This window comes from Micromesistius poutassou (assembly GCF_964030765.1).
Source record: "Micromesistius poutassou genome assembly, chromosome: 15".
NCBI lineage: Eukaryota > Metazoa > Chordata > Actinopteri > Gadiformes > Gadidae > Micromesistius > Micromesistius poutassou.
In genome coordinates, this window is record NC_140285.1 from 15,613,009 (window position 1) to 15,632,818 (window position 19,810).

The 19,810-nt window shown below is 48.3% G+C and overlaps 1 protein-coding gene across 1 annotated transcript; it reads left to right on the forward strand.

The window, feature by feature from the left end:
* On the forward strand, positions 1-18,182 carry LOC311359576 (myosin-binding protein H-like; the record flags this gene model as incomplete). Its single annotated transcript, XM_084479627.1, has 13 exons — positions 1-229; positions 2,626-2,763; positions 2,960-3,094; positions 3,807-3,974; positions 7,355-7,443; positions 8,321-8,516; positions 9,767-9,906; positions 10,818-10,977; positions 11,749-11,885; positions 15,609-15,795; positions 16,371-16,430; positions 17,747-17,788; positions 17,949-18,182. 11 exons carry the CDS (start codon positions 1-3, stop codon positions 16,406-16,408), a joined length of 1,617 nt encoding a protein of 538 aa, XP_084335753.1. The 3' UTR covers positions 16,409-16,430; positions 17,747-17,788; positions 17,949-18,182.
* Positions 18,183-19,810: the final 1,628 nt, after the last annotated feature.

Below are 19,810 nucleotides of genomic sequence, written 5' to 3' on the forward strand. Positions count from 1 at the left end.
ATGCCAGCCAAGCCAGCACCAATCAAAAAGTCCCCGGAGAAGAAGGCTGCCGAGAAGGCGGCTGAACCGGCTGCGGAGCCCGCCCCAGAAGCCCCACCTGCCGATGCCCCGGTAGAGGCTGCCCCCGCGGAGGCTGCGCCCGCGGAGGCTGAAGCTGCGCCCGCGGAGGCTGCGCCGGCCGAGGCAGACGCCGCCGCCGCTCCAGCTGAGGCAGCCCCCGCTGCGGAAGGTAGTTCTGCTGGTTTGTCACCAGTCCCTCGGTCTGAACTTGCAAATCATACGCCACGGAGGCAGCCTAAGAATGGAGATCATCCTTAAAAGTGCAGGAAGGATCTTTTAAAAAAAAAAAACATGTACTTGCTCTTCCTGCTGTATTTCTTCATGTTGCTTCTTAATTTGTTTAAATATATGTGATCTAGGACTACTGAAGATTTTCAGTCGATAATAATATTGGGATAATTACACAATCAATCACAGTTCAATGGCAGGTTGGCATGTGGGGTGGCTTTTAAATCGACACCTCCAGCTCAAATGAACTCCCTGCCAAAAGCCTGTTGTCAGCCAGTTGCTGAACTCATACATTTGTAGTAAGAATACTTTCCCCTTCATTCATCTCTTTCTTTTCAGATATCTAGACAATAATCTAGGTAGACAATCAAATTGTTTGTTTTGATTTAATACTTTTAGACTATTTACATATCAGAGTCTGACATCTGGTCAGCATTATATTTTGTTTAACTCAATGGAAGAGATATGTGAACATCATCTATAATTGTGTTGACTAACCTTTAAAGAAGTAACCTTGATTAATTGTTGACACATTCAAGTTAAATGTGAATTAGACATTTGTTGCATGCCATGCAGATGTACCCCGAAAAGACCAGACTTCAGCAAATATTGATGCTTAGAATCAGCTTTTGAAATTAACTATGGCTGTTTTTAGAGTTAAAAAGAGATAGCACGATTTGGGAAGATAATTTCCTATCTGCCCGCCATGGAGAAATTGTTGTCATGTCCCCCCCCCCCCCCGTTACAAAAGACAGAGTTAACGTTTATTAACAACAGTAACACGGTCAAGCTTGGAGATGCCAATAGAATGGGTTTTCATATCCCCGTTGCTCGGCCACCATCTCGCCTAAACACCGTGACGTCCGTGTTCAAAAGGTCATTTCTTGCGACTGAAATACAACTTGGTTGAGAGATGGACACACACACGTGTGTTGCTTTGGTGAGACATTATGTCTACAGTTCGGATCAATCGCTGACTCTTAAAGTTTGATGAAAGCTACTGCAACTCCGGTCAGTCCCTCTCTCTTAACGTTCCTCTTGGCAGCCATCCCTGGGTTCTCGTCGTTCATCACACGTCTATCAGTGGTTTCAGCGTTCGATGGCCCACCGTCCTTCTCCTACGTTGCTATTCGTTGCTATTCTTTGCTGTTCTTCCTCTACGACGAGACCATGCTAAATGCTGTGTGTGTCACTCACACACTGCTTGACTTAACTAACCTCAATGTGTTTCTGTCTCCAAAGACGCACACTCATTGTGTATGAACCTTTACTGCTCGTAACACACACACACGCACACACGCACACGCACACACACATACACGCACGCACGCACGCACACACACACACACACACACACACACGCATGCACGCACACACGCACGCACACACACACACATACAGTCACACACAATGACACACACAAACACACACACATACACGCAAACACACACACACACACACACACACACACACACACACACACAGATGCATGCACACATGCATACACGCACACACACACACACACACACAATGAAACACACACACACATACACTCACAAAGAAATTTATTTATTAGTCTTTCAACGTTGCTTGGATGCCATTGGTGACATCCAGACGGGTGGTCCGGTGCCCGGCCGTCTATTTCTGACGCCTGACTATAGCCAGGAACGTCTCAGAAGATGAATAGATGTTGTAAACGCTCTCAAACAAGCTGCTTGTCTGCCGCTTATGGTCCCGCGGCGGAGACCGCAGCGGTAACCGTGACCACCTGACCCGCTTTTGCATGCTGCGACGCGAGGCCACCATGTGACCTCACGTCGGTGCGCTTCCCTAACGGCCTCGACTCAACGCTAGCTGCTGCTGACGCGCCCGCTGCCGAGGAGGCCACCGGAGAACCCGCCGCCGCCGCCGCCGCAGAACCCGTCGCTGAACCCGCTGCTGCTGCTGCTGCTGCTGCTGCTGCTGACGCTCCAGCGGACGGTAAAGGACTGAGCTGAAACCCCTCAGCCCACCCCCTCTTGAACCACAGACCGACCGCTGAGCTAGGCTCAAGAGGCAGGAGGCTCATGTCGGCGCGCTTTGCCCCCCCCCCCCCTGCTCTATTTCATGCTTCTGAAAAAAAAAAAAGGCTTCTATCGAAATTCTTTGGAGAAAAATAACATCAATGGTCTCTGCCGCCAAAGATGGTTTGGAAACAAACCACTACAATATTTGAAATGAATCTGGCTTCTAACATTCTGGTACTAATACGGTCCGGTCGGCGATGTGTATGGGATCCTGTAGTGTGTTTGTGCGTGTGATGACGACAAAGCGTGCACTGACTAGCGTGTTTTCCAGGTGATGCGGCTCCAGCTGAGGCAGCTGCAGGTGATGCGGCTCCAGCTGAGGCAGCTGCAGGTGAAGCAGCTCCAGTTGAAGCCGCTCCAGTTGAAGTTGAGGAACCCCCCAAGGCCCCTACACCTCCTCCTCCTGCAGGTAACACCCCCCCCACCCCCACACACACCATTATTTAGGTACCAATATTTTCATAATGCATTCATAATGTCATCATTCCATACGTCCTTATTCAGTCCTGTGCATACGATTCATGACGTCCTGAATCTATTCAGAAGGTGAACACATGGTGTGACTCTTGTCTGTGAACCTCTGACCGTCATGTGTTCCTAACCAGTGCCTACCAGTGCCCCGCTGAGCCTAGTGGTGGAGGACGTGAACGACACCACCCTGACCGTCAAGTGGAGAGCCCCAGAGACCATCGGAGACTCCGGCCTGGACGGATACACCGTGGAGTACAGCAAGGAAGGAAGTAGGTGTTGGACGCAAGTCAGTGGCCACGATGTGTGTGTGTGTGTGTGTGTGTGTGTGTGTGTGTGTGTGTGTGTGTGTGTGTGTGCGCTGCACCTGTCCCCCAGGGTGTCAGAGGGCAGATTGACTTGTTGCCTGGCCCAGGCCGTATAGGGCCCCCAGCGTTCTGCCCCCTGTCACCGTATCCCCTGGACGCTGCTTTTAGAACCCAACGCCTTCTCCGGTGACGGCAGCCCCCCCCCATCTCAGGTTTCCCCCTCTGCTCGCCAGAACCCCTTATGGGCAATTCAGTAGTAAACTCATGTCATCAGGCAATAAAACACACCACGTGTCCTGATTAGTGTTTGTTGACGAGTGGGTTGAGGGTAGAAAACAATGACTTAACCCCATATTATTTATTGCCACTCTTGCAGGGCTGGACCCCACCATCATATTTATTATTCACTGTTTGTTGTTTGTGTTTTTAATGTTGTTTCATGTCCTTGTGTATAATTGTTGGGAGCTTGTCCTGCAAGAAAAATCTCTGTGCAAACGGACAACAAAGTATTATGTTATCTTATCTGTATCCCTGGTAACCAAAGATGCATTTCTTCGTATTTGAGAATCAGATTACAGTAGTTGAATTTTCTTACTGTGATTTTGTTAATGTTAAACGCTTTGGGCCCGTACGCTACACCAGCGATGTGTTAACGCACGCGTTGTCCTCTGCACAGGCACTGACTGGGTGGTGGCTAACAGCGAGCTAACCCCGGCCAACCGCTTGTGCATCAAGGATCTGACCACGGGCGACCGGCTGAACGTCCGCGTGGTGGCGGTGAACGCCGGCGGGCCCAGCGAGGCCTGCGCCCTGGTCGAGGCCGTGCCCATCCGGGAGGTCGTCGGTGAGTTTGCGTCTCGATGAATGCGTTGAAATAAAACGTTGAGAAGTTAGGCCGATGGACGGAGGTTTGGATTAGCATACACGCTAGGTGAAGGCTAGGTGAACCTAAAGATTATACAAAGAAATAACAATCATAACACTGGTCACACTGTGTATTCACTCTATCCTGAATACCCTCTCTCTGTCTCAATATAGTTGTATGACATTCACATTTTGTATGATATAGTTAGAGATAGAAGAAATATATTAGAGAGAACACGTTGATTTTCAACTTTTGGAAGTTCCGACAGTTGTAGGATAGGATTTAAAAGCACACTGGTTCAGATATTAAAACGACAGGCTGCAGAAGGGGTTTCCTTGGCTGTTGTGTGTGCTGGTCCCCTGGCTTCCTAACATGGGGCCTATCTTAAGAATGCTCATGTTGCACCGTGGCTGTAAAGGTGGTTCACTGTGCCAATGTCAGGGATGGACCCCACAGCTGTATGGCCATCAATCCTATTGGTGCTGACAAGCCCTCTCATTAGTTATCATTATACATACTGCTGGGTTGTGCCCAGCACAACTGTTAAGTAGACAGTCTTGGCTGTGCCTGCAGCCACATTGCGTCTCCGCTTCAACCTCTTCTCAAATCTCCCACTTATTGAAATGCCTTGTGATTATCATCCATTTAAATATAATCTACACAGCGGGACGTACTACTAGTAGTGAATGAGCAGAGTCGTTTAGTCTCGATGTAAAACAGGAGCTCATGGTCAAACCGTAGCAGGCAGATCATGAAATTGGGATTATGTGGCAACTGCAGTGTGCGGTGGTCTTTGGTCTGCCGGCAGATTTATTGCCTGTCAGGCAAGTATATCCCAACGTTAACCTAATCAGTCAGCTGTCGTGCTCCCTATAAAACCACAACCTTCACCCCACAAACGCACTTTCATTCATTCCATGGGTGCGGGTTTGAAGGTCTGAAAAAGTTTCGGTTTTAAAAGCCAATTATTAGGCATTCATTAATCATACTGGGGTGGTCCAGAAATGATTACATCATCATAATATTCGGACAATTGACCAAATATATATAAATGCCTTCATCCTAGCAAAGTGTCCCCTTGTCCTATCCTCCTATTTTATGTGTCTCGCTGCTAAGGAACTGTCAACACAGGTTGTTTTTGGCGGCGTTAATAGCGCGCTGGAGGTCATTCTGATGCTTCCCATATCCTTTTATCACCTCAGCCCTCCCACAGACACTTTGTAGACAGCTTCACAACACTCCATTCCCTAAAGTCAACAGGGCAGGCCCCGAACGACGGGACCACAGAGAGTCGTCCCGTCGTTGCTCCAGCGTCGGGGCGAGGCTGTGCTCGCGAGGCGTGAGTACGAGGAGCTGGGCTTACCGTCGCCCGGCTCCTCGTACTCACACCTTGTCTTCGTCACATTGGAGCTGCCGTACCAGCTGAGCCAGCTGGGTCCCATTCCAGGCCTGACACCCGTGGCTCTGGTGTTCTCCTTAGTGGTCCACCTTGGACTGTCCGTCCAACAGGCGCGGCGAATGTCCGCTGTGGTTCAGAGATCAAGCCCCCCGGGAACAAATAACCTCCACTTGTGTAACCAGAAGCAGCGGTTCATTCTAGGGGAGCGAAACATGAGCCTAATGAACGGATTGGAAATGGCCTACAGGGATTACACTCAGCTGTGTGTCAGTCATTCACAACCTGCAGAAACCAGGCAAACACGACCCCCCCCCCCCCACACACACACACACACACACACACACACACACACACACACACACACGCACACGCACACGCACACACCGTCCAAGAACATGAACCAAACCCGCCAACCCCTTAAAAAATAAGAAGCCAGTCCAAAGTCGACAGTACACACGTAACGTTACACAATCTTCACAGCGAGAGGGTGTTGCTTTCTGTTCTTAGACTAGGGGGAGGGTGTTCTGGCCATAGCAGAGAAACACACTGATTAGCAGGGATCAGGGGGGGGGAGAGAGAGAGAGAGAGAGAGAGAGAGAGAGTTCCAGAACACATCCCGGACGGAGCGATGCCTGCTGCCCCCGCGGAGTGGCGTGATTAGAGGGTTTATAAATGGAGCGGGAGGATAAGGAGGATGCACTGGCAGAGAGACTAAACAGAAAGGTTAGGAATGAGGGCGGGCGGGAGAGAGAAGACACTGTGACAGACAGGATGGATATAGAGCAGCAACAGGGAGAGAAAGTGACGGGATGAGCGGGGAATCCCACGATCCGGATGATGTAAAATGATGTTTGCAACGGAAAATAGATTCACGGCAGATTTACTGCTGCTGCAGCGACAGGGTTAGGGGATCCCGCTGGAGTCTGACCTGCAGAGTGATTGGCTCTCCTGCACTTGGTGCTCTACGTATGTGTGTATGTAAAGTACTGGGGGGGGGGGGGGGGGGGGTACTTGAAGCGAGGGGAGCGGAGAACATGTGACTTCATGTGTCCAAGATGTTCTTATCCTCTGCGCTATTTTGGAGAGCTCATCCCTGTGTTGGGTTTCCTGCTGCCTTCATATGGATCGGGGCCGCGCAGACCAGACGCTCCGCCTCAGCGCGTTACCCCACGGACCTCTTATCACCATCACCTCTGATCACCGTCGCATCGTCTCACCTGCGTTCCTCTCCTTAACCCCAACGTTTGGGGTAGCCGGTTGAAGGGGACATAATGTGGCGGCAATGTGGCTCAGGAGGTAGAGCGGGTTGGCTGGTACCCGGACGGTCGCTAAGTTCGATTCCCCCGCGGTTGTCGAGGTTTGTCCCTGAGCGAGCACGCCTCAAATCGACGGCTTCCCGACGATGAACGAAGGATGTCGCCTTGCATGGTGGATTCCGCGGTCGCGTGGGAATGCGTGCGTGAAACGGCTGAAAGTATAAGGCAATATTGTAAAGTGCCTTGAGTGGCCACTGGTTAGAAACTCGCTGTATAAGTGCAGTCCATTTACCGTTCACGTATTATTGTCGATCGTACCAGGGGGTTGAAGGCTTCTGGCCGTCTGGCAGGCACAAGTCACATTGAGCGTTGGCTCCGGCTGGACGGTCTATTTAGGAACTCGTTGACCTGTCATTCTTAGCATGCATGGCCCGGCTCCAAATATATAAGGGTTTGAAGTGTACATTACACACACCTTAGCCCCGTCCCTGCTGCAGCGGGAGGCCGCGTGTAATGAGGTTACCAGATGGGGCTCCTATAGATTAAGCAATAGGATGAGTATCTTTCAATGTCATCAGTTCAGGCTGTCATCTACCATGCTCATTTTGGTGTGTAAAATCGAACGCCACGTTGGTTGGCATGCCGATGGGGAGGCTTTGCACCCTGAGGCTGAAGTGTAACGCGGTTGATCGTGTGCTCCCCAGACCGTCCCAAGATCCGCCTGCCACGCAGCCTCAGGACGCGCCATGTGAGGAACGTCGGCGCGCAGATCAACCTGGTCATCCCCTTCAATGTGAGCACACACACGCACGCACGCACACGAACACACACACACGCACGCACACACGAACACACACACGCACGCACGCAAGAACACACACACGCACACACACACGAACACACACACGCACGCACTCACGAACACACACACGCACGCACACACGAACACACACACACACGCACGCACACACGAACACACGCACGCACACACGAACACACACACGCACGCACGCAAGAACACACACACGCACACACACACGAACACACGCACGCACGCACGAACACACACACGCACGCACACACACACGAACACACGCACGCACGCACACACGAACACACACACGCACACACGAACACACACACGCACGCACGCACAAACACACACACGCACGCACACACAAACACACAGACGCCCGCACACACGAACACACACACACACACGCACGCACACACAAACACACACACGCACGCACACACAAACACACACACGCACGCACACATGCACACACACATGCACACGTGCATACACTTAGACACACACATACACACACACAATCTCTCTCACACACACACACACACACAGAAACACACCCAAACACACTCACACATGCCCATGTGCACCCACATGCACACACACACACACACACACGCACACACACACACACGCACACACACACACACACTCACACATACACTCACACATACACACACACACACACATTCCTAAATCCATAAAACCCACGGATGACCAAATGATGACATGACAACATTCAGTGCCATTCTGCTGCATGATCTATGCTGCATGAGTGTAAACGGTGCACTAACAATAAGGACAGTGCTTAGCTATCATAAACAACAGTGGCGTATAAAGGTGTGTGGTGTGTCCCCAGGGCAAGCCCAAGCCGGTGGTCACCTGGCTGAAGGACGGCGAGCCTCTGGACACCAAGAGGGTCAACATCAGGAACAGCGACAAGGACAGCATCCTGTTCATCCGCACCAGCAACCGAGGCGACTCCGGCGTCTACGAGATGACCGTCAAGGTGGACAGCTTCGAGGACAAGGCCTCCCTCATCCTCCAGATCGTGGGTAAGCTACGTGTGCGTGTGTGTGTGTGTGTTTGTGTGTGTGTGTGTGTGTGTGTGTGTGTGTGTGTGTGTGTGTGTGTGTGTGTGTGTGTGTGTGTGTGTGTGTGTGTGTGTGTGAGTGCGTGTTCCAGTCGGTGGTACTGTGTGAAACGATGACACAGTGACATATGGTTTAATGAGGATGCAATTAGTATTGGCGTTTAACTGTTTTTTAACTGTAGTATTGGCGTCTTTAGCTGTTTCGTTTTGTTAGGCTATTTCGGCAACTAAGAAGTGGAGGGAAATGATTTCCTTTTTTTTTGGTACCTCTGCGAACAGGCAGAAATGCTAACAAAGCCATATCGATGGAATCCCAGTAACATCCCACCCCCATGATGTCAACAGGCATGGGTTTCAAATTCCTTACATAACACTTTGTAGCAAGGAGTTCAAACATCTCCTCTTGCAGCCTGTACGTGTCATGCACCCATCCTCTCACTTGACCAGAGCAGCAGAGTTATCACCCATACTCTTTGACCACAAATGGCTCAAGTCTTAGGGTTCAGATTTTCCATCTGAGCAGTCAGTGGGTGATTTATACGCCCAGACCAACTGCATGAACAGCTCGCCTCCACTCCATCACTGATTATCAGCGTTGTTATGTACGGTGTGTTCAACATCACAATTATGTTAAATTCAATTCAATTGTATTTGTATATCCCTTAATAACCGGTACAGTCTAAAAAGGGCTTAACAGGCCGTATATTTGTGACACCCACCCTGACCCTAGCACCCCAGAGGGCAAGAGAAAACTCCCTTAATAAACACAAATCTTGAGGAGAGTGAGTGGGGGATCCCTCCTTCAGAGTGGGGGTCCCTCCTTCAGAGTGGGGGGACCCTCCTTCAGAGTGGGGGACCCTCCTTCAGAGTGGGGGTCCCTCCTTCAGAGTGGGGGGACCCTCCTTCAGAGTGGGGGATCCCTCCTTCCAGGGATGATCAGGAGTGCAATGGGTGCCATAATTGACATACAGTACATACATACATATATACTGTACATACATACATACATACATATATACAGGCAAAAAAAAGTAAATGGGTGCTGGGGTGCTGGCTGGTTAACCCTAAGGAGAGTCCAAGCATCTGGTCGCAGTCCCCACAACACGCTAGAACAGACAGAATAATGAATTAGAAGGGAAAAGTGCATTCTGGAAATGTAGACTGCTGCTAAGTGTGTGTGTGTGTGTGTGTGTGTGTGTGTGTTTCCTCCAGAGAAACCCGGCCCCCCGGCCAGTGTGAAGCTGGTGGACACCTGGGGCTTCAACGCGGCGGTGGAGTGGACGGCCCCCAAGGACAGCGGCAACACGGACATCACCGGGTACACCATCCAGAAGGCCGACAAGAAGACCGGGGTGAGGGCGCTCACACACACGTAAACACACACGCACACACACGTAAACACACACGCCAGGAGAGGGGTGTAAATATTAATCGCAGTATCGTAGTAATAGTATCAATTAATCGATTATACAGCCGACGATTCGATGCATCGATTCGTCCGCAAGAGTATCGATTATTATCAATATTATTATTATTCATTTTTTATATTATTAATTAATTTCACAGTAAGCACTACAGTGTGTACAGAATACTGTTTCTGTATTCTCAATAAATGAATTTGTTTGTTGATTTATTTGATAGATAAAATATATTAAAAAAATATATTGAGTATCGAATTGTATCGAATCGAATCGTGGGGAATTCTGAAGTATCGAAAATAATAGTCGTTGGCTTAAGAAATCAATATCGTATCGAATCGTCATGAGGGCTCCGATTGACACCCCAACGCGAGGATTAGGGTTTCATAAACACGTTGAGGTCACAGAGAGTGAGGACGCGGTTGTGGAGACAAGCATGATCAACATGTATTTCAACCAGTGTTTACAAACCTCTTCCCTGTGCTTCTTCATTTAGGCCGTTTGCCTGAATGTGCACAAGTAGTTTAGTCTCAAATTAAAACATTGTAAAAGGATGAGCTACATTTAGCGCTGTAGCTAGTTACGCTAAGATTTCCATTACATTCTAATGTCCTGCACACATTAGAATTGGGTTTGACGTACACCCTCACAACCACACCTACCTCACGCAATAACATGCTTAGTAAAAGAGAGACACCACCAAATGTCTCTAACTGATCCGTCTCCCTGACAACAGTCAATCTCCTCCAGTGGTTGTGATGCAGCACGACATGTCATGCTATGCTGTCTTGCTCTGCTCATCTTAACACTGTGACCCGCTGTGTGTCTGCCTGCCCCCTGCCCAGGATTGGTTCACAGTGCTGGAGCACTACCACAGGCTAAACGCCACCATCTCGGACCTGATCATGGGCAACTCCTACACCTTCAGAGTGTACTCTGAGAACAAAGTGGGCATTAGCGAGGATTGCGTCGAGACGGCCGACATCGCGACCATCCAGAAAACAGGTAACCCGGTTTGTCATCGGTTGTGAGACGACCAGAACGTACTGGATGGATATATTGTTGTTGGTCGAGTCACGCGCGTGGGTTGGGTAGCTTGGGTTATCTGTTGGTGAGACTACGAAGACCCCAAGCAGGGCAAACAGGGAACAATGTGTTAAATGTTTCGCCTCACATATATCGTCCTATCTGAAGATATCAAACAAATACAGCGCTGCTACGTTCATGATCTGTGTGCTGTGCTCTGTTGAAAACGTTATGATTCTATTTCTATTTTGGTTCATGCTACCAATATAATTTGCGCTTTGGGCTTCAGACTGTAAGTGAACCCATTTCAGCTCCAATTTGAACACTTTGAGATTTAAAATAATTTGTTTTGGGCTGAGAGTTCTAGGAAAGAGGGGGGCATGTAACCATCCCTATGGTTACGGCCAAACCCAACTTTGGTACCGTCGTCGTGTAGGAGTGTTTGTCGTGGTGTCCTTGTGACCCCCAGAAAAAGGCACTGGGACGTCATCAGAAAGAATGCTGGCGGCTAACGGCTAACTCTTAACGTTCTCTCTTAACTACGGCCTGATTTCAGTCACAGGAACAAAAGGGCACAGACAACCACGCTGACGATCAAAACGAGACACACTGCAACGTGCAAAACCAGCACTATGAGAGCAGTGTCGTTGGTGGCAGGTGTTTCTGCGGTGGGCTAGGTGCTCCGGTCTTACTGTGTGTGTGTGTGTGTGTGTGTGTATGTGTGTGTGTGTGTGTGTGTGTGTGTGGCAGGCATCGTGTACCGGCCCCTGGAGTTCAAAGAGCACGACTTCAACGAGGCCCCCAAGTTCACGGCGCCCCTCAACGACCGCGCCGCCACCGTGGGCTACTCCACCAAGCTGCTGTGCGCCGTGCGCGGGTCACCCAAGGTACACGCCCACACACGACCAAGGGGTACGCGTACGGTGCAAGCTGTGAAGTGTGTGTGTGTGTGTATGTGTGTGAGTTGTACGTACAAATTAACGTTTACATTTTCGGTCAATTCCATATTAATTGTGTGAATTAATTGAGTGAATTAGCTTGTTTGGATTCCCAAAAAAAACGCAAACGTATTGGAAGTACCTTTACATCTGCAACACTGATATTAACTTGACGATGTACAGCCCTGCGTTCTGTTTATAACTGCTACAGTCAACAGTACATGGGGTGAGACAGACACACATACACACACAGACACACACACACACACACCACACCCTAATACTTACAAGCTAACACTGGACTGTGATTAAACGTCCGGATGACAATGGTCTTCTCACCATAGGATACCCTGTCAAGTATCTGCTGACAGACGCGCCGCACACATCGGCTGGCATTCAGGAGGGAGATTGTAGAGACGCGGTGCTGGTAGCCTAGCGTAAGTGGTTGGAACACGGTCCAACAATGCACAGCTTAGCGTAGCATAGCTCTGGGAGTGGAGGGGAAGCTCTGGTGAAATGCCCGCTGTGTGCTGGTCTCTCTGCTCTGAGTTCTCTGTGCTGTCTTACTCTGCTACGAATACTTCAGATCTTATTAATCGCTTTATAAACATTCATCTTTGACGTAAAGTTTTAAATATAAATCCCAATTTGGTACTAACTGGACTAACAAACGATTATTATTATTATTATTATTATTATTATTAACTATATTCTAATAAATTGCATTTATATGTACCAATGAGGTCATACTAAATAAATAATGCAAATATGAAACATCCAAAACGATTGATTTAGTTTGCCTAGAGTGTGTGTTATATGAATAAATAAATAAGTACAGTTAAATAAATGAGTTATATTTATATGACCATCCTGAATGAGGTACTAATGGACCTGCGTTCAGAGCGGCTCCAGGACGGCAGCGTCTCGTCCTGCTGTGTCCGTCTGGCTCTTTGCTCCTGGCCGCTGATTCTCTGGCTCATCCTCGCCTCACCCTCGTCTTGTTGACGCGGGATAGTTGGGAGGGCAGGGTGGAGGGTGGCAACACAGTATTCAGAAGAGCGGGGAGTGTGTGTGTGTGTGTGTGTTGGTGCGTGTGACACAGCTGATGAATCTCAATGTGGAGATGATGAGGAGCACGCCTCGATGTGACTCTTAATAAACCCCTGCAGACGAGCCCTAACGGTATTAGGGTGTGGTGTGTGGTCTGTGTGTGTGTGTGTGTGTGTGTGTGTGTGGGTGGGTGGGTGTGTGTGTATGGGGGAGCTGGAGGCTTGCGTTCTTACTGTAAGTTGTAAGCCTAACAGGAGTCACATTACGAGGACAGCTGTGGCGCTCCTCACAATCTGTGTATGGCTGGTGAATATACGATGAGTGCTGCGGCACACCACCTTTTAAATGAACCGGTCGCCTGTTTCTGTCCCTGGGAGGCTTGGGTCCTGCTCATGCTTCTTGGATCATCTATGGATAAATCATATTTTGTAGCAGAAGCTAAATATATACAATGGCAGTACGTCCACATGCATATCGTGTGTGTGTGTGTGTGTGTGTCTGTCTGACTGTGTGTGTGTGTGTGTGTGGGGGGGGGGGGGGGTGTGGGTGTGTGTGTGTGGGAGTGTGGGTGTGTGTGTGGGTGTGTGTGCCCACCGGACCACAGCTGCATTCACACGTTACACATTTGTACATTCAGCTGCATTTAGAAGATGTCCTATTGAGGCTGCATGCATCCCTTATCTATCTTGGTATGTTCTCTCTGAAACATCTTGAAACTCCTTTCGCTCTGTTGCACTTCCTGAGAACAGAGAAGCAGTGAGCAGGTGTAGACTGACAACAAAAATATAGAAATATGTAGGAGGTTTCGTAGAGCGGATGGCGGGTTGAAGAAAGCTATAGGGAGATAAGAATAGAGTGCTCTGGTGGAAGGTGGTGATGTGCGCATGTCACAGTGGGAGCTATTTTGGCAGCCAGATAGACGTAGGAGTGTAGCTGTCAGTGGGACGGCCCGCGTGATGCCACATGGCCTCAGAAAGACTGAATGCGCACGGGACCGACATATTTACTACTTACTTATTACTACTTTAAATGCACTGAAACACTGAGACTTGCACTAATCATTTAGGTTTTTACTCTCTTATTCAGATTTTGATCTTTTTATTACTAATATTATTATTATTATTATTATTATTATTATTAATAATAATAATAATAATATTAATAATAAACATTTTATACAGCTGTTGTCTGCTGAATAGCTTAATACAATATTACATTGGCAGAGAGGGCAAGAGAAGCAAATGATGTAAACATTCAGGGGTATTTTCAGACATCTCTGCATGTTGACGGTTTTATAATACACATAGTTTAATTGATAGCTGGCCGAGTGACAATGTTTCAGTGTTAAATAGCAGTGCTCCCTTATAGCCGCCAGTCACCCACACCCTCTATATTAAGACTAAAGAGAAACTACCACCTGAACCAGCTCACATTCCTTTCTTCACATCAATATTTCCTTTCCTTCAACGTGAATTCCTCCGGAAATTATTCTGGTCTTTCTGTGGCTGGCAGTCGAATGACGAATCGGTAACAAAGACTTTATGTTGGAAAAAATAAGCATTGAATAAATAAATGAATAGCCGACAAAATCAAAATACAGACCTGTAATCTGAATGGTGAAGCGCTAGTGTCGAAGAAAATAATCAAGCTGAACAAAAATGTTGGTTGATCAATCACATAGGTGTCTCTTATTGAACGATTGAACAATAGATGTGTTATTAATAATATAAGCTGTATAGCAGCTTAGCATTTCAGTCTAGTGGAGCTGACCTTATTTAGTGCTGCTTTACGTGGTATTAACTCCAGGAGGGGCGGAGGGAGTGTGTTCTACAGAGCTGTGCACATTGGGATCTGGTAAGTGGCCTCCTGTAGCAGGCAGAATCCTGCCGTCCATCGCGGTCAGCAGATCCACCCGGAGATACTGAAAACACAGCAGGGCGGCACCAGAAAAGGCAATGTGTGGAACAGAGAATGTCCCCGGCACCGAGAGACGGGCATTCCTCAGGTCTGGAGGGTGGCTTGGGTTTCTCCGCGTGGACGAGCCGGTGGGGCCCGGGGGCCGTGCTGACGTCACGCATGTCGCTGGATCTTTTCGTTGACCAGTAGGGGAGGAAAAGCCAGCTTCTCGACGTAGCTGTTTCATATTTACCAATACATAGAAGACGGGTGATGAGTCAATTAATGAATCGAGACCAAAACAGGAGTCCAAAGTAACCCACACTCATCCACCACATCCTCTTGTGCCCTCTCCCCCCCCCTTCCCCCTCTCCCTCCCCCATCCCCCCCCCCCTTCCCCCTCTCCCTCTCACCCCTTCTCCCTCTCCCTCCCCCATCCCTCTCACCCCTTCTCCCTCTCCCTCCCCCATCCCTCTCACCTCCTTTACCCTCTCCTTCCCCAACCTGCATTCCCCCCTCCCTCCCCCTCCCTCTCTCCTCCCACCCCCTTCCCCCTCTCCCTTCCCCATCCCTCCCACCCCCTTCCCCCTCTCCCTCCCCCATCCCTCCCACCCCCTTCCCCCTCTCCCTCCCCCATCCCTCTCCCTCCCCCTTCCCCCCCCTTCCTCCCCCATCCCCTCTTCACCCTCCCTCCTTCCCCAACCTGCATTCCCCCCTCTCCCCCAGCCTAAGGTGGAGTGGCTGAAGAACCAGATGGTTATCGGCGACGACCCCAAGTACCGACAGATCTCCAACCAGGGCGTGTGTTCCCTGGAGATCCGCAAGCCCTGCACCTACGACGGGGGCGTGTACACCTGCAGAGCCAAGAACGAGCAGGGAACAGCCACGGTCAGCTGCAAGCTGGAGGTCAAACGTACGTATCTGCCTGCAGATGAGGAGACCGTCACGGGGCGGCATGTGGCCCAGGAGGTAGAGCGGGTTGGCTGGCAACTGGAAGTGTCCCGAGGTGTCCCTGAGCGAGACGCCTCGTCCTGACTGACGTGTGAATGTGTGCATGAATGGGTGAATGCTGGGCAATATTGTGAAGCGCTTTGAGTGGCTGCTGGTTAGAAAAGCGCTGTACGAATACAGTCCATTTGTAGTCCATTGTTTTCAGTAGATGAGGACGTTATCATCGTCATGTCCTTCAATGTTGCATGGAAAATAACAACGTATGGAAGATATATTATATAGAAAGTATTAATAATCAAATAATAGGTATCCTTTGCAAATAAATACTTTAATAAATACTACTGTAATATATGTTCTTTAAAATGGCCAATGTAGCAATATGACGCCATTGAATGTAGAATATATCTATAAATCTACAGGCGTGTGATGAAAGCGAAGCACAGCTGGATAAGGCACGCCTCCATTGACGGAAAGCAGAGATTGTGGGTATATCTCAAATAGCTACTGTTGTTAAACTGTTATATTTGTCTCCAACAGAGGTCATTGTTGCTGAGGCCGACAAGGAGAAGGAATAAACAGACACCCACATCCCCAGAGGTAAGGAACAGCTTCCTTGTCAAGACTAAGTAGAAGTTAAGTTTAATAAGTTTACTAATTAGTTGTTCAATGAATCCCCGGCTGTGGCTTCAATGTTTATTTTTCCGGCGGCTTCGTGGGGGTCTAGCCGTAATTAATATTCACGGGCTGAGGTTTGAGTCTCAAGTACAACCTATGGTGGTTTAGGTGGGGAAGGTGGAGAAGTGCAGCGCGTGCGGGGGGCCGTGTCACAAAGGTTTGCAAAGAAAAAAAAACCAGGGTGTTCGCACTGTGGTTAGCTTGACACGCATAGATCAGAAAACAGGTTTTATATGACAGAGACAGAGTTAGAGAGGAAGTAAGAGAGAGAGAGAGGGAGAGAGAGAGAGAGAGAGAGAGAGAGAGAGGGAGAGAGAAGCGTTCTTCTGTTCTCTGGTAAAGAGAGACAAAAGGGAGGGATTTGCTCTGCATCTAGTCTCTCTCTCTCTCTCTCTCTCTCTCTCTCTCTCTCTCTCTCTCTCTCGGGCTTGGAATCAGTTATAGACTGATTCCAAGCCCACTTTAATTTTGTAGAAATTACCAAAATAAAAGCCGTTTCCGTTTTTGCTTTTTATTGTATTGCCCTGTGCTCTGCTTGACCTCCGTCTGGGAGACCTTTCCCCGTGGTCCCGTCATACCTGCTCCCTCCTACCCTCCTCTAGAGGCGGCAGCACAGGGCCAAAGTGACCTCATCACTTTACAGACCTGACCTGATTCTCTGCTCCTCCCTGTCATCAGTCATTGTCAGACCCTGGAACACAGTGTGAACAAGTGTGTGTGTGTGTGTGTGTGTGTGTGTGTGTGTGTGTGTGTGTGTGTGTGTGTGTGTGTGTGTGTTAGGGAGGTGGGGTCACAGGGTATGTCAAGGTCCTAGAGGACTCAGCCCTACATGGGACGCGAAAGGCATGGGACCAAAGGCTGAGTGTGTGTGTGTGTGTGTGTGGGGGGGGGGAGGGAGGGAGGGGGGAGGGGGGGGGCTAGGGGGTGATGTCAGCCTTAGTTTCTATAAATGACTCCATACCATCCGTATGCAGTCGGCCAAACTCTTCACATTACCATGAGTCGGCAGGCACAGCAGATGCATCCCGGACGCAAGGGAGCGAGTGGGCGCAAAGTGTGACATGCACACGCGCACACACACACACACACACACACACACACACAAGACCCCCTCCTGTGCTGCGAGAGCAGTTCCTGTAACCACACCGATGCACACGCTTCATTAGCACCTCGCTCCTTTAAAGAGGATGTTGATGATTATGATGTGAAACGTGTGTTGACTTTGTCTCTCCCCGCAGTGAACCTCAACGAACCAGCCAGGGTCGAGTTGTTGTTTTAAGGTGAGCGTGAGTCTGTGTCTCTTCAACGTGCATTTGAGAATTAATAAATGGGTCATTCTCGTCATTATGAGATCTTCATCCAAATAATTGCAAATATTACGCATCCCTACGTTTTCAACAGTGTGTTTCTTTCGACGCTGACCTCTCCCCCCTCCTCCAGCCACGCTCCCTGTCGCCTCCGTCCCGAAGGATGTGTTCCCAGAAGCGGCGCCTTTTTAAAGCATATACATTGAAAGCACAATATTTTGTATGCATTGTTTTAAATAGGCTCTGGTGTTTCAGGGCTCTGTGTTGACGGTTTGTTCATGTGTCCCGGCTCTGGCCGGTCTCTGTTCATAATGTTTATGTATTCTACTTAATAAAAACCTGGACTGTCCCCATGGACTGTTGCGAAGACTTGATTCGATTTTAAAAGTTATTAAAGCTGTACTTTGTTTTTGAACTCACTCACATTTCCAATCTGTTCTTTTCTATGTTGGTTGGTATAAAACTAATATCTTTATTTCAACACCTACAATATGATATTATGTAACGTATTGTACTGTACTAATATTCACAGAAATATCAAAAACCAGAGGAAGTTCTGAACTTGTGTGTAAATGCAGTTGTAGAAGAAGTACTAAGAAGTTAGTGGAGGACAACGTGGGTGTTCAGATACCTGTAAGGGCACGCTAACCTCAGTATCAAGGATTGATCTAGTGAGTCACACAGTGTGGTATTCATAGAGGCCAACGGTTGACTTAATCAGCTCCACCAGTTTAGTTCTGAGTTTGAATCCAAAGTTGACATGACACGTACAGTATGTGGTCTGAACGTCTTTCTCTTTGCTTTTCGCACATGTGTTGGTCTCTTACTTTTAACATTTACATCTATATATGTATTGCCTCATTTTTTGTTAAAAATGTAGTTAATCCTCACACTGAATATAACAACTAGGCTGTGTATGTCCTGGCTGTGGACGTTCAGATCCTTCACCACACCTCCATGATGTGGTCCACATCCACACCACATGTCTTTAATAGATATTATTATCGCTTTCATGCATATGCTACAGACAAGACAAACCCACCAACAAAGAGCTATCCGGTCTGCAAAAGAAGGATCCATCTCCTGGATGGTGTGGAGCTGCCACACTTATATTCTCAGGGGTTCCTCATTTTGTGGGTGAGGTATGCGTGATGGTTTACTGCGACAGTGGTCTGCTTTGTCATTTTGATGCGCAAGTCATCTTAAGACAGATTTGTTTTCCAGTGGTATGATCATACCATTAACCTTACCATGTCATAGCACAGTTAGACCAAAGAGGCAGACTGGAGCCAAGCGATACACGTTCTAGTTGTTTTCAGAAGGAGGGAATTGTTGGATGAGGATGCTCTTTCTGTGGTTCAATTAGACGTAGGAGAGTGTAACGGAGCAAATACGCTCAACAAAAACAACTATAGATTGAGAAAATAAAGACATATTTACATATAGTGAATTGATGGATTTGACAGGTTTTTGTGTCAATTGTTCAGAATGCCACAGCAAATGTAACCTGCTTGATGTAAAGGCTATTGTGAACAATCTGGTCAGTGAGGACATTTTGGGTCCTCTCCAGTTTGGACCACTTTTTCAAAGTTATAGACGAGAACCGATACCGGCCTGGGGGTCATTTATAATGAAAATCAGCTGCAATATTTGAATACAAAAAAGATAGTATTACACGATCTGTGGAGGTCAATGTGTTATATGTAGTCTTAGCATGGGGGATGTTTGAATGACCTTAGCGATCTTCCTGTGTAGGGTTTTATCTCGTGGTTTGTGGTGACTTGTTCTTCATTTCTTCGTCAGAACATCACTTTCATATGGTTCATTTCAAAGAGCATGATTGCTAGTTTGTGTGTGTGTTTGTATGTGTATGTGTGTGCGTTTGTGACATTCAAGTATGATGTGCTATAGTGTTGAATGTTATAGTTGATCCTTTAAAATGTATTTGTTTTTTCGTCATAAAGTATCAAACAAATACTTTATGCGTGCAAATGG